Raw genomic sequence first — 15,093 nt, 5'->3', positions numbered from 1 at the left:
CCCAACACTCCAACATGCCTTTCACCGCCAGGTATGTCCGCTCCACCAGCAATCACCCTACTTGAAGACGTAGACACTAACAATCGCCAGCGACATCTGCAAGATCCTCCTTGCCATCATCCTGCCTCCTCTGGGTGTCTTCCTTGAGCGCGGATGCAACGCTGATTTCCTCATCAACATCCTGTTGACCGTCCTTGGTTACATTCCGGTGAGTTCCGGTACACACATCATCACCCACGACCCTGTCACTAACAACATCATCAGGGTATCATCCACGCTCTGTACATCATATTCAAGTTTTAGCGGGGGCGCGCAAACACCTTTCACGATGCCGCGATAACGGCTTGACGAACAGCGTCACATCACGATACCCATCTTCCTCTTTTTCCGCCAACGTCACAGCTTGACCATCACCCGTCGCTCACCGATATCTTTGATGCCAGGATACATTTGGCATGGCGTCGCTTATGGATGCCGGAGCATCCGGTCGGGTGAAGGCAGTTCTGGCTTGGCTCCGTCTGTAATGTCATGAATAGCTTCAGGTTATGGCGTCTTGGTTTTCTGGGACAATCTCAGGTTTCCTCGCGAGCATCCTGGCGCGTTTCTACGAGCGTGCTGTAATGAGAATATAATCAAACATTCTACGAACATCCCTTTCCAATTGCCATGATGTGCAAGCATGAACGCTATATGTGATGTTACGAAGGTTGGATAATCAAGACGGCTAGAAGCAATCATTACTAACAGACAAAGAATGTTCGAGGCATTGGTGGTCGTGCCAGGGCTCAAGGTCGCGAATGCGATATGCAGCTCATGATTACCAATGTATTTCACGATTAGCAGAAATGTCTCTTGACAACCACTCAGAGTCGGTGCGCTATCCGTCTCCAGCCCGATGTGCGGCTGAACCAGAGGCACGATGCTATGCTTGGCACGTGCATCGCCGTTCTTTCCAAGGTTCACGCGCTCCGCACCAGCACTCACGACCGTCACACCTCGCGCCCACTTCGACCCTTATGTATTCCCTCCACTCCAAACCGTATCACTCACCGCATTCCTATCGTTCGAAGCGCAAGGCGCGATATAAATACCGCCCAGTATGAGCTTCATGACTGCCACGCTCACAGACGCCGAAATCGACGCGCTCAGCAGCGATGCCTTTGACCACGATGGCGCGATCCGCAAGCTCGACAAAATTATGCGCTCGCTAAACACCGACCCTACTTCATTCATCGAATCGATCCGGGTCAAAAACACGCTCGACGCGTACGTCCAACGGGCCAAACTTGAGCCGACTCTGCCAGTGCTCAGGCTCATCTTGAACTGCGAGTACAAACTGTGGAAGTTGGCCGAAGAAACACCTATGAAGCACAAGGTTTACTTGTCGCACTGGGTAGAGGCCCTCCAGGAGATCAACAATGAAGCAGCCGAAGGGCAGGAAGACAAGGCGACCAGCAACGACACTGTCACTGCTGCGGAAGTTCGGAACACCAGGGCGGAATACATCATGGGGCTCCTGCTGTGGGAGCCGTCGTCATCCAAAGCCTCGCCCCACTTGATACTGGACCGCCTTAAGATGGATGGTGTTCCACTAGCAACCTTCGATATGGAACCGTACATGTGCATGCTCGTTGAGACTCAGGTTTGGGACGTGCTGCCAGAGCCGAAAGTACGAGCACCTGCACAGCCCGTCCAGAAGCCCACAGCACCAGCGGAAGACGAGGAGTCACTGCACGTTACTCAGGCGCAAGAAGTTAACAGCTCACAGTCATGGGATGAAGCCATAATCCGAAAGCTCAAATTCGAACCCGAACAAGCCGTGCAAGAACTCGCGCATCTTCCACTCGAGCTGTCGTCCCTAGAATTCCTCACCAAACTACACACCAACCACACCTTCGTTGACAGCGGGATTGATGGTCAAGACGTTACCATCCATTTCATACAACACGCAATGCGGCTTATCGAGAAGATGGAGGCGCCCCCTCCGACGTCGCAGGAGGAGACAACGACCAATGGCACGACCAATGGAACTGCCAACGGTACTGCCAACGGTACTGCCAACGGTACTGCCAACGGAACCACCAATGGATCCACCAATGGATCCACCAATGGATCCACCAACGGTGTTGGCAACGGTACCCCGATCGTTGAATACGGAAAGGATGCGCAACGTCGCGCTGTCATGATACTGCTATTGTTCATCAAAAGCTCCATCACCAAAGGCTTCGTTGAAGCGGGGGCGCTCTTCTATGAGCTTCAGGAAATATGTATTCGATACATATGGATAAAAGAGGTCAGGGACTTCAAGGCTTGGACACAAGGACAGTTTGGGGTTAACTAGAAGCTTACCAAGAAGAAGTCGAAGAAGGCCAGGCAGTCAGGTCGGGTACAAAGAGGCTGTGGATGTTAGAGGTCGCTAGGACTGATCATTAGAGAGAAGCAGGGTTCATTGATACGCTGATTCAGGTCTTTCCTTTGTAGACGGCCAGTGTCTTTGATACCAATGTTTCGATGTTGGCCAGTCCGTTTCTGCGACTGCAACGTTTGCCTCACGATGCAGCTACTGCGATCACTGCTCCGTACGGTCCAGATGTGGCAAGCCTTGCTGTGACCGACATGCATAGCGAAACACTGGAAGCCGATAGCATGAAGATCCGCGTCCAGAACCTGCATGTTGTTCGACAATCTCACCGCTCCGCGTTTTCGAAGCTGTCATTCTCAACCTTCTTCTCTATTACAGTGCTACAGTGGAGTCGCCTGGAAGTGTCGACGTCAAGTCATGGTCGTGCTTGAGGCGGCTTGAAGGTTTCGGGAATATCCGGGACTGCAGCTGAGGCAAGAAGCAACGCGCTAACCCTCGAACGATGCCAAACTTTAGAGTTTCAAAACCCGCTACTGAAACAACCATCGCCTTTTCACCTCGGCCGGATTGCTGGCTAACCGTTCATGAACGACAAGCGGTGGATAGCTGCCGACAACGGCCAGGGATATCATTTCGTTGCTTACTTTTGTGTATCCATGACCTGCAAAATGTCTGCGCAATCCCGAATGATATCACAAGAATGCGAAAGCGAGCATGCAAGACCGAAACGATGTTCCCTCGATGCTGTTTCGATCGCCGAGCCTGAATCGAAACCTCGCTGCTGATACACATCTGCAGACATGCTTCCTCAGATGCCAAACATCAATGCGCGCTCCCACAACGCGACATCATTGTTCCGAAGCAGCCTTGGGAAGATCCCAAACCAAGCTTCTGGAGATGATCGTCCCGCAGTGGATATCCTAGCGGAATTGGCCTTAGTGGAGTAACCATGACCATCGTTCGACCAGCATCGTCTCAGCTCTCCGGTCAGGGTCTGTGCTCTCGGTATCACAGCCTCCCTCGACGGCCATCATCGTGTTTGGCCATGGCAGCAAGGGGTCGCGGGCGCCATCTTGCCTTGGTGGATCGGAGACGCAGACCGCTGAATGCTTGTGTCTATGCTAAGCTTTGGAACGCTGACAAGCCACCGCGAGAAAGCTGTATATAAACCTGACTGCTCGTCCTCCTAAGGTCGATATCACCATCACTCAACATTCAAACCAACCAGACTCGCTTTCTTCCCTTCCTTCCATCCTTCTAATTACTTTCTTGCGCCGGTCGCTTGCTTAATTCACTACTCATTACATCTTTCTCACTCAGTACTCTCGACTATCTTCAACTCTTTTTAACCCTTTTTATCAACCAACTTCATATCCATCAAGATGCGTTACTCTCTCGCTGCCATTGCTGCTATCGCCGCCTCCGTTCAGGCCCACGGTGTCGTTTCTGAGATCCAGGGTGCCAATGGTGTAACCATGCCTGGTCTTTCCGTCCAGGACGGTACTCCTCGCAACTGCGCCTCTCCTCTTTGCGGTTCCGAGGCTGATACTTCCATCATCCGCACCCGCGAGATGGGTGGCAAGGCCTCTGCTCTTGGACGCACCCAGGGTGGCGGTGCTGTTGACGCTGGTGCCGCTATCTCCATGTTCATGGGAGGTGCTGCTGGAGGTGCTGGTGCCGGTGCCGCAGCTGGTGCCAAGCGTGGCTTCCTCGATGCTCTTACCGGTGGTGGTGCTGGCGGCGCTGGTGCTGCCTCTGCCGGCACCAAGTCCACAGGAACTGAGGGTGGTGTCGCCAAAGCCGCAGGTACCGGAGCCACATCTGGTCTGCCCACCACCGCCGACGACGGCACCATCACCATGACCTTCCACCAAGTCAACCAGGACGGTGCCGGTCCCCTGACCGCTCAGATCGACGCCACCTCCGCTGGCACCGACCCCGCCGCCTTCCAGGACGCAACCGTCATGCAGAACGTCCCCGGTATCGGTATTGGAGGTCTCTCCGCCGCCGCCGTCAAGGACTTCCCCGTCAAGGTCCAGATGCCCGCTGGCATGACCTGCTCCGGTACCGCCGGTGGCGCCACCAACGTCTGCATCGTCCGCATGCAGAACGCTGCCCTTGCCGGTCCCTTCGGTGGCTCCGCTGCCTTCACCCAGAGCACTGCCGCCAAGAAGCGCGCGGTCGAGTACAACCTCCGCAAGCGCCACATGGCCCGCGGTATCCTCGGAAAGCCCGAGTAAGCTTCTCGCCATCCATCAAGCTTTCTCTACAATGGCCCCTCGGAATCATACAATGACGACAGCAGCAACCTCGGATTAGCACGACAAATGAAGAGTTGGATATAATATAATAAGAGACGAAGAACAACTTTGCGGTTTTGCTGGGCAATTCCACTTTGGGCACAAGAACAAGAGAGAGAGAAAGAGATATTACAAGTACATACGAGTATGAATAGAGTGAGCTCGGCTTTTTCAAGAATCCATTCTTCCATGAATGGGGTTCTTGGTGCCACTCCTTTAGTTCTGTACATAACTGACCTACCATACACTCATTTACTTGAGCTGTTTTCCTTTTTAGTTGTTTGGTTATATAAACTGTAATTAGATGGATGGAATGGGAGACGGGTGTCTGCGGAAGGGGAGGGAGGTTGTTCCTTGACGGTTTAATTGGATGGGAGCAACTCTTTTCTTTTTTCGTGGGGGTTTCGTCTGGGTCTGTATATAGATGAATGTTAGCGAGTCTGGTTTAAAACTCTCTTGGTCTTGCATGAGTGATTTTAGTGATTGAGTGACTGACTGATGACTGGGAAATGTATGTATTTAGAGGACAACGGGCTTCGCAGTGTCTGGTGGATGGCCACTGAGCTTCCTTATATATCTTGTAGACAGCATGCTCTTCTAGATTAAAACGTCGGTTCTCGAGCCTACAAAGGCATACGATTGGACAGATTTGAGAACTTGTTCCTAATGCAGACCTGAGGGATATTTGATTTTGCGTACTAGACCAGTTGATTTTGAACGTAGCAAAGAGGTGGGATTGAACAAGGTACCATAGTGGATCCAAAGTCAGGTCTCGCTGGCGCCAGAAATACATGTCTGATGTTAATCATCTTCTTCGATAGCACCCAGGACCAGTGTACGTCGTAGCAGAGCTTTCCATTCTTCTAAGTTCCACCCCCCTCTTTCAACATTCAGATCAGTGTTCTGGAAAACACTGCACAAGTTCTCAAAAAGGTCTTGAGTCGATGCTGCGTAGTCTGGTGTGATGGCCCATAGCTCGCGTTCCCGTGGCGATAATAATGAGAGCAACGCGTATATGCGGTCGCGTGGATCGATGCAGATGCTATGGACCGATAGGTTCAACAGCCAGGTTAAGCTAAAAGTTATGGCATTGGATATAGTCCAAAATTGAATTATATGGAAGGCCGTTTCATGCGCCGGTGTCTCCATGAGGCGTACGTAGTTCCAACCAAACGATTCGTTCGCTCTAGACACTAACTCCGAAGCCGGCAGGACCTCATTCCCGCACCAAAATTCAACGGACGATGAGAGCAAGTACTCTTGGAGTATCCACGTACGGGTCCAGTATGGATGGCCTAACATGTATTTGAGGCTCGCCAATCGAGGACAGTCTTTGATAGCGTCTTTGGTAGCAGGACGCTCTCCCCGCAAGTACGAGCGTTCCTGCACGGTGATTCCTGTTTTCAAGACCTGAAAATGCGCTGCGGATTCCCTACTCGCTGTACCAAGCCAAGCGATCGTCTTCTCTGCTCTAGTATATATAGACCCCATGATGGCAACTTGATGGTTCTTTTCGCGGTCATTCGTTTGGTCGATGGAAAGAGCGTCAATCCAGAGGTAGTCATCAGCTTTCACAGACCGCAGCTGACTGAGTAAGTCCCAAAGATTTTGCCGCACAGTAAAGGGTTGTCCATTGAGTAGGATCTGTTTTGTGGGCGATGGTTCTCCCCACATGTACGAAACGGCGGTATAGGGAGGTGCATCGACAAGAGACGTCACATGGAGTCGTACAGAGATTTTCGATGAGGATGTGGCGGTCGAAGAGTCTAGTCCAAGTTTGAGCAGCCGCGTGTTGATCGTAGGGCTAAGGTCCAACGGAGCAGACTGATGGATTGTCGACATCGCGTGTAGTGAGAGATTTTCAAGGTTTAACGCGAATTGCCCTGTTTGGGGAGGGAACTGCATATGCGTAAGTAATGTAGGTCTTGATGTGCTTTGCAGGCTAACATGGTCTGAAAGAGAACTCGAGCCTTTCAACAGCCACGTAAACTCCTAGGGTATCTGCTTGTACGTACACTGATCCTACTACGAAAGGACAATCCTATCCCCAGATAACACGATGATATGTACAAGCAAGAACTTTGTTTGCAGTGTATATAAGTTGTGTTCAGGTCTCGAGAAGGCTGAAACGCCGTGGCAGCAGACGGCAGCCTACTTATATACGGCTGAGCGTCTTCGTGTTAGCCAATGAAAGACTCGATGCGCGGCATAGCCCTCTCCTTCATATCTGGGCGTCATTCTGGTGTACTTGGGTAAATGCCCAGGTACTTGGGTAAATGCCCAGGCATGATGGGAATCTGCTTCTACAAACGCGTGGTTCAGAGGTAAGAGCACTGCGGAAGGGTGGATCCTGGAGTGTGGAGCCGTGCTAGGGTCGTTGATCGCCGGCGCGTCACCTCTACAGACATTTTGCGCCTCACGCAGCGCTCCTCTAACAACAACCTCCTCCGCTACATATATCCGACATGGGTAAAGGAACCGACAAGCTATACATCACCCACTCTGAGTGGTCATCTTCGGATGCGTTCGGCAACGCGCGCGGCGCAAACAGCGCAAATCGAGCCTCCGCTGCCGGCCTGTCCTCGACCTTCAAGCGCCTTCCCTTCAACTACTGCGCCGTCTCGCTGCAGCCCTTCACAGATCCCGTGTGCACATTATCGGGCACCATCTTCGATCTCACCCACATCCTTACATGGCTATCGAAACACCCCGACACGAATCCCGTCGACGGAACGCCATTAAAGCGTGCCGACCTCATTACGCTCAACTTCACCAAGAACGAGGACGGCGAATTCGTTGACCCAGTCACATACAAGGTCTTCACAGATAACACACACATCGTCGCGTTAAGGAAGAGCGGCAACGTCTTCGCATGGGACACGGTTGAGAGGCTGAACATCAAGGCAAAGAACTGGCAGGATCTGGTCAGCGATGACCCGTTTACACGGAAGGACATCATTACGCTTCAGGACCCTCAGAGTATCGAGTCAAGGGACTTCAGCTCATACAAGCATGTGAAGGATGGAGACACAGTAGTAGCAGAGGCGGAGACCGGCGTGAACAAAGAGGCGCTGGGCAACGCTGCGAAGATCCTCAAGGCGAAAGAAGCAGTTGCGAAGGCGCGCGAAAACAGGAAGATCAAGGAGCAAAGCGGAATTACATCAAAAGCGCTTGCAAACCTACCCAGGAATGGCACAGCAGCATCGACATCCTCTGAACCCAAGAAACCAGCGTACAACGCCGCCGTATATACCTCCGGTAAAGCTGCCGCATCCTTTACCTCGACCGGCGTCACACCGCATACCTCCGGCGAACGCGCCCTCCTCTCCGACGAAGACTACATGCTCAAGCCGAAGCGCATAAAGAACAAGGGCTACGCACGCATCTCCACCTCCCTCGGCGATCTCAACGTCGAACTCCTCCCCGAATACGCACCGCGCGCAGTATGGAACTTTGTCAAGCTGGCACAGAAGGGATACTACAGCCACACAATCTTCCACAGGAACATCAAGGGCTTCATGATACAAGGTGGTGACCCAACAGGTACCGGAAGAGGCGGGCAAAGCATATGGGGCAAGCCATTCGAAGACGAGTTCGAGGGGCCGGAGAGGCATAACGCCAGAGGCGTACTCAGTATGGCGAACAAGGGCAAGGGCACCAACACAAGCCAGTTCTTCATCACGTACCGCGCCGTCCCGCATCTCGACCGCAAACACACGATCTTCGCACGAGTAGTAGGTGGGCTGGATACTACACTACGATCAATGGAGGTCGCAGAAGTCGGCGAGAAGGACAAGCCCGTCGACGATATCGAGATACTAGACGTAGTCGTCTTTGTAGACCCGTTCGAAGAATGGCAGAAGGAGCGCAAGGACAAGGAGAACAAAGAGCTGGAGGCTGAAGAGATCAAGAGGCAAGGCGGCACAGCGGATGACAAGACGACATGGACGGGCAAGCGCATACGCGCAGATGGTACTGTGGAGAACGGCACGGGTGAAGGTCTCGGCGTAGGCAAATATCTCCAAGCTGCGAAACAGGATATACAAAACCAGGGCGAGGATGAGATAGTTGGATACGTGGATGATGAGGAGGATGTTGCGCCCGTTAAGAAGAAAGCTAAGACTGGTGGTTTTGGCAACTTTGACGCCTGGTAAAGTGTTCCAAGCGTCTTTGACTGGAAGTTAGACAGCACTAAAATGATACCCCAACACGTTTTGTACTGCGTGTTTCTCCATGTTGTGCATTCCTACGACGCGACTAAAACCGCAAACTCCGCGCTAATCAAGCACCACGCGGAATCTGTCCGCTGCAAATGGCTGATTAGATACATGACTGTATATAACACACCCAAATAACACTCTCGGCTCCATCGGCGTTAGCGTAAAGCCCATTGGGCGTACCACAATCTTCCAATCGGTGTGCGAGGAGCAAGTATGCCCAGACTAATCCGTGCGCGGACATACGCGGGGTGATGCTGTAGTTGGGAAGGTATAGACGGCCGCGACATGTGTTGTTGTCATATCGAGAGAATTTATTTCTAATCCGGATTGCACGGGTTGTAGTACGGAACGTTGCGGAAGTATGTTTGTGGTCGACCAGGAGGGATTTAGATGTTTAGTCGTTTAGTTGTTGGCTGGTGCGGGGAAGAAAGGAACGGTGATAGGTGATAACGATGATGTATGCATACGCATACGTGCATGACGGAGGTAGAGATAAAAGAGGGCTAGGTCGCGCGTACCTCTGCTCGTTGACATCACAGCTGATCGACAACTCAACTACTTTACCTTGTAGACAAATCCACGTCAGGGTTTAAGAAAGCTTACATCTGTTGTCTTATCTCTTGTCTTCATCTGCGTATTCTCGGCATACTAGTACACCAAATACCATCATGTCTTCGTCTGACATCCCCTCCTCTTGCCGCGCCGTCGTGATCGAGAAGAAAGGCGCGCCTTGGACGATCAAAGATGTCCCTGTCTCTGCGCCCAAGTCGGGCGAGGTCCTGATCAAGGTCCTTGCGTGCGGTATCTGTCATTCCGACAGCTTTATGCAACAGGGCCATCTGGGCGATGTCTACCCCCGCGTCCCGGGACATGAAGTTATTGGGAAGGTGATCGCAGTTGGCGATGGCGAGAAGAAGTGGAAGGTTGGAGACCGTGTCGGTGGAGGATGGCATGGTTCTCATGATGGGAGTTGCAAGTCTTGTAACAAAGGGATGTTCCAGATGTGCGAGAATGAGCTTGTTAATGGAGTTAGTAGGGATGGTGGATGTAAGTTTTACCTTTATGTTGGCAAAGACCTGAATATCCAAGATGATGGACTGACATGTGACATCAGATGCTGAGTATTGTACTCTCCGCAGCGAGGCTGCAGTGCGTATTCCCGCCGATGCCAACCCCGCCGAATACGCTCCTCTACTCTGCGCCGGCGTTACCGTGTTCAATGGCATCCGCAAGATGAACATCCAGCAGGGTGACACTGTGGCCGTGCAGGGACTTGGTGGCCTAGGTCATCTGGCACTCCAGTACGCTCGCAAGATGGGCTACCGCACGGTCGCTGTATCATCTTCGGACAGCAAGAAGGACTTTGCTCACCAGCTCGGCGCAAACGACTACATCGACACATCGAAAGAAAACGCCGCCGAGGCACTACAGAAGATGGGTGGCGCAAGCCTCATCGTTGTTACGGCACCGAACCCCCAGATCATAGGGCCGCTGGTTGATGGACTTGGACCTCTAGGCAAACTGCTCGTCCTTGCGCCTGTTGGTGATATTCCAGTCAACACCGTGAGCCTGATCATGAAGGGCAAATCCGTCCATGGGTGGCCATCCGGACATGCGCTGGACAGTGAGGAAGCGATTGACTTTGCGGAGAAACAGGGCGTGAAGTGCATGATCGAGAAGTTCCCATTCGACAAGGTAGAAGATGCTGTCAAGCACATGGAAAGCGGAAAGGTGAGGTTCAGGAGCGTTATCGTTATGGAGTAGGCAGACCAAGGAGCTCCGCGCATGGCAAGGATGCTGGACGCGGTCAGCGCGGATATGGAAACTATAGAAAAACGTCAGGAACTATAGCTGAGGAGAGATTGAAACAATGAAACAATTGCCATCATGCAAAATGTCTTGCTATATGAAGCCCCGCATATGGACTCGTGGTGGTGCTGGGATGATGGAGGTTTGGGTGCAAGGAAGCGGCGGCGAGGAAGTTAAAGCGCGAACAGCGGCCATCAGGGTAGACGCAGCTCGCATCTATAACCATCACACACACGTCAAACCCGTCATACGTACACTCCAAGAAAGCCAAGTCCGCATCTTGATAGCTTCTCCCTTCTAGGCTCTTAGACTCCACGTGCGAACGCATCCACGCGCCACAGCCACGCAGGCGCCATAACCGTCTCATCTCGGGCGATTGTGGTTCGCGCCTCGCCCGCCAGTCCATACGCAGCCGCCGAGGCAGCTCAATTAAGTACACGCGCGACACACACCTCTTACACATCTCCTGTCCAGCTCCGGGTACCTGCATCTGAAGCGCGGTCGCGACATGTAACGCCTGCGCTGGCTCGCCCAGCCAATGGGCAGCTGCAACGCCGCAGCGACACTAACCACCGCCTACCCCGTTGTTTCAGAAAACTGAATAACGGCCACTTGCGACACTCAGATAGCTGTACAAGGACTGCCCGTCTCGTGGCTACCCACTTGAGCTATGATGAGGCAAAGGCAAGGTAAGGGTCTTCTGTGTGCGGATAGGACGGGTGTCCTTGTAGATCTACCTTAAGATGTGGCGGGTCCCGCCGCCTGGTCCCAACGCTGCCTGAGTTTGGTTGTTGAGCGACTGAATATCACGAAGATCGCGGCTCTCCTCCCTTCTCCCTTTCCTTTCTTTTGCAAACTGTTTTCTTTCTTAACGCTGTGCGTCTTTGTTCCCCAACAGTTCGTTTCGGAGGTACATTCGCTCTTTTGCAGGCCCGGTGCCAGGAAGAAACAACAGTCGTTCCCTCGTTTGCGTGTTGCGTCATTCACGTTCTTTATTGCAGCTTTTCTGGATAGTTCTGTATAGACAAGGCGATCTTTGGTATATCCGCGCACTGCCGTTACACCATTGTGTCGAAACAGTTCTGTCGACATCCCCATACGTGAGAAGTGGGGCGCATCACCATCTCTCCAGAAGGTCGACGGCAAGAGTTCTGAAATTTGGTTGTCCACGGCAACGCGCAGTCACCGGGACATCACAGCAAAAAGCCCCAGTGCAGTCGGCAGGTGGCGGCATTCGAAATTTCACACGACGCAAACAAACCCGCTGTCTTGAAGACGTCATACCGCCTGTTCAAACGCAAGTCGTCTCACCACCTCCGGAAGACATCTTTCCACCAGGACATCCAGGCTTCGTGATCGAAGTTCGAGATTGGCACTCGGAACTCTGGGTCACGGCCCTTTCTCCATTCGAGACCTACGGGTCCGCCGACCCCAATTCACGAAAACCTTCACAACACTCACGATGCTACCCGCCTCAATACGTTCAGCCTTGGTGGCGCTCACGCTTGCGTCGATATCCTCAGCGACAACAGTTTCGCTCTCGGCCTTCATTCCGCGGATCCAAAATCTCCCAACTTCTTGCAACACCGTCTACAACTCCGCCATCTCGGGCTGCTCAGCCGATGACTTCAAGTCGGGCGCCACATGTACCGCATCCTGCGTGCGGGGTCTTTCGGCGCTCGCGGAGGAAGTGAAAGACAAATGTGCGGACGTCGATGCGGGCGAGCTGAGCATCATCGGCGTCTTTCAGAATGGGCTCGGTATCCAAAGTCTATGCCCTGGAGTAACTATCGTAACGACCTCGAGCGAGACTGCCCAAAAGACGAGCACGAAGACATCAGAGCAAGCAACAAGCACCCAGGCGGTCTTAACATCTACAAGTTTCACAAACTCAGCAATCGAAGCGACGTCAACTCCGTCAAGTTCAACTGCGGATTCGGACGATGGGGATGACGAGCCGACCAGTTCAGCCCAACCGACAACTACGAGCTCGTCAACAGGGGGCTTGACGCTGGATCCGAATGCCACTGGAACGTTCACGACTTCTGTCGCGCCACCTACAGACACTGCGCAGGCGGCAGATCCCACACAAGCGCCCAACGCCCAGCTGTCAAACACTGACTCGGGCGGTGGCTCACCGTTCGACGTCGTTGCGGTAGGCGCATCATGGCAGCTCAAGGCTTCGGAACTGTCGATAGCAAGTCTATCTGCAGTAGCCATTGTGCTGCTTACGAGCAGTCGGTAGCACTGGCGCCTACACCTTTCTTATGTTTATGCATTGCCGAAGAGGCTCACGATATGGCGTTGGAGTTTGCATTGTTTGTACTATACCCGCATTGATGGATTGGCAGAGAAGAGGCACGAGCAGTCGGATGTGTCAGAGAGACCATGTGTCACGGAGTAGTCATGTAGCACATGTGGTCACAATTAAGAGCAGTCGCAGCAGCGAAAGCTTGCGTGAAACGATGAATCAAAGCACATGAATACCTCACTCTCTCAATTTCCTGCATGTGATTCTCCCTGCCCGCGCATTTATCCAACCTTTTCAAATTACTCTCATGCCGTTGTGCTGCTCTCCGGCAACCGACCCTCCCGGCCAACAGCCCCCTGCCAGGTAAGCGAGCGTAGCTGCACCCCAGACGTAATCGCCTTCCCGCCCAGTCGACTTATCGTCAGCCCTCCACTAACCCAGCCCCACCATGCAGGCGCACAGGAGCATAGTCGAGGACCATGAGGAAGACGTTATTGCTGTGCTTCATCCACGGCTTCAAGGTACGTAGCTTTTACGCGATACCCCCATTACGTCATCACCGGGGTCGCATCTCCATGTCTCAGGCCCAGCCATGTGCAATGCGACGCCCGATGCGATGCGAACAAATGCGAGAACGATACTGACACGTGCTATAGGGTGGAGATGAAACATTCAGAACCTTCCCGAGCCACGTGAAGGCGCTCCTCCAGCATGCGCTGCCCAAAGTCACCGTCCTGACCATCACGTACCCCCAGTTCGAGACGCGAGGCGACTTGCACGAGTGCGTCGGCCGCTTCAAAGAATGGCTGCAGAACAAAGTCATAGACCTCGAGGTCGCCAATTCGACGCCGTCGCCTACTGTCGACCCTTCCGTGCGCACGATACTCGTCGGCCATTCTATGGGCGGCATCGTTGCGGCTGAGACGCTCTTGTCCATCCTCGCGGAACAGCCGATTCATTCACAGTCCAACTCGCAGACCGGCTCTACGGGCTCGCTTGCCGACCATTCGGCGCTCATGTTCCCGTACATACAGGGCATCCTCGCTTTCGATACACCATACCTCGGTATAGCGCCTGGCGTAGTGGCACATGGCGCGGAGAAGCATTGGAACACCGCGAGCTCGGCATACTCGGCGTACAACAACCTCGCAGGCGCGTTTGGATGGGGCGGCAAGGACACTGCGGCTGGTGCCGTCGATACGAGCAAGATGCTTCCGGCACCCTCGTCTACTGGCGACGCAGCATCAGCACCGCTGTGGCAACGCTACGGAAAGGTAGCCATGTTTGCTGGCGCTGCGGGCGCAATAGCAGCAGGAGGCGCAGCAGCATACATGAAGAAAGACCAGATAACTCAAGGCGTATCATGGGCCACATCACATCTGGAATTCGTCGGAGTCCTAGCCCGCCCCGAAGAGATGCGGAAGCGACTTGAGAAGATTGCCAAGCTCACCACGAGCCACGATCTCGGCTTCTGCAATATGCACACCACGCTCGGTCATGCCGTTAACAGCGAGAACAAGGAACATGGTTGGACGGGCAAAGTCGCAGGCAAAGACCGCACCTTTTGCAACCTACCCAAAGGCCCTCTCAAGGACTTCTTCATGCCCGCCGTGAACGACAAAGCCACAGCAGAAACCTGGGCCCACACCTCCATGTTCGAGCCGCGCAACAACCCCGGCTACTACACCCTCAGCGAGACAGCCAAGGAGAAGATCATCGAGTGGACAGAGAGCACAGACTGGTACGAAGAGAGCGAGGGGCCATTGACGGGAGAGGTCGGCGAAGAAGCGGAGATTGTAGAGAGACAAGAGGTCGATGAGCAGATGCAGAAGGAGGCTGATAGGAAGGAAGCGGAGGAACTACAGAAGGCGAAGGAGAAGGGTGATGTTGATGCGCTTGAGGAGGAGGGCGAGTTTGTGGATTTGAAGAGGACGGGTGAGGTTAAGGAGGGGGATGAGGAGGCCAGGAAGAGGAGGGAGTTGTGAGGGGGGTTGTTCTGTGAGTCTGTATACCCTTTTATTCTCTGAGAATGGATACATGACCCTTCTCAGGCTCTTGATTTGACGATACTTCTCTTTTCGAGAGGATCTGATTGTATGGGTACATATGGATTTCGGAAGTTGTGAGTCGCTCGTTGCGATGGGTCATCAT

The 15,093-nt window shown here is 53.2% G+C and overlaps 5 protein-coding genes across 5 annotated transcripts; all 5 read left to right on the top strand.

The window, feature by feature from the left end:
• Positions 1 to 1,099: 1,099 nt before the first annotated feature.
• On the top strand, positions 1,100 to 2,341 carry J4E78_001529 (uncharacterized protein; the record flags this gene model as incomplete). Its single annotated transcript, XM_049362188.1, has 1 exon — positions 1,100 to 2,341. One exon carries the CDS (start codon positions 1,100 to 1,102, stop codon positions 2,339 to 2,341), a length of 1,242 nt encoding a protein of 413 aa, XP_049227471.1.
• Positions 2,342 to 3,744: 1,403 nt separating this feature from the next.
• Positions 3,745 to 4,602, top strand: J4E78_001528 (uncharacterized protein; the record flags this gene model as incomplete). Its single annotated transcript, XM_049362187.1, has 1 exon — positions 3,745 to 4,602. One exon carries the CDS (start codon positions 3,745 to 3,747, stop codon positions 4,600 to 4,602), a length of 858 nt encoding a protein of 285 aa, XP_049227470.1.
• A 2,525-nt stretch (positions 4,603 to 7,127) lies between these two features.
• On the top strand, positions 7,128 to 8,816 carry CYP8 (Peptidyl-prolyl cis-trans isomerase cyp8; the record flags this gene model as incomplete). Its single annotated transcript, XM_049362186.1, has 1 exon — positions 7,128 to 8,816. The coding sequence occupies one exon, from the start codon at positions 7,128 to 7,130 to the stop codon at positions 8,814 to 8,816; it is 1,689 nt and encodes a 562-aa protein (XP_049227469.1).
• Positions 8,817 to 9,550: 734 nt separating this feature from the next.
• Positions 9,551 to 10,646, top strand: J4E78_001526 (uncharacterized protein; the record flags this gene model as incomplete). The annotated part of the gene is made up of 2 exons (XM_049362185.1): positions 9,551 to 9,929; positions 9,997 to 10,646. The coding sequence occupies 2 exons, from the start codon at positions 9,551 to 9,553 to the stop codon at positions 10,644 to 10,646; spliced, it is 1,029 nt and encodes a 342-aa protein (XP_049227468.1).
• Positions 10,647 to 13,421: 2,775 nt separating this feature from the next.
• Positions 13,422 to 14,927, top strand: J4E78_001525 (uncharacterized protein; the record flags this gene model as incomplete). The annotated part of the gene is made up of 2 exons (XM_049362184.1): positions 13,422 to 13,463; positions 13,599 to 14,927. 2 exons carry the CDS (start codon positions 13,422 to 13,424, stop codon positions 14,925 to 14,927), a joined length of 1,371 nt encoding a protein of 456 aa, XP_049227467.1.
• Positions 14,928 to 15,093: the final 166 nt, after the last annotated feature.

Source organism: Alternaria triticimaculans, assembly GCF_023758025.1.
Source record: "Alternaria triticimaculans strain BMP 0046 chromosome Unknown scaffold_1, whole genome shotgun sequence".
Taxonomy (NCBI): Eukaryota; Fungi; Ascomycota; class Dothideomycetes; order Pleosporales; family Pleosporaceae; genus Alternaria; species Alternaria triticimaculans.
Note: the sequence above shows the minus strand (reverse complement) of the source record. Positions and strands in the feature narration are given on the sequence as shown.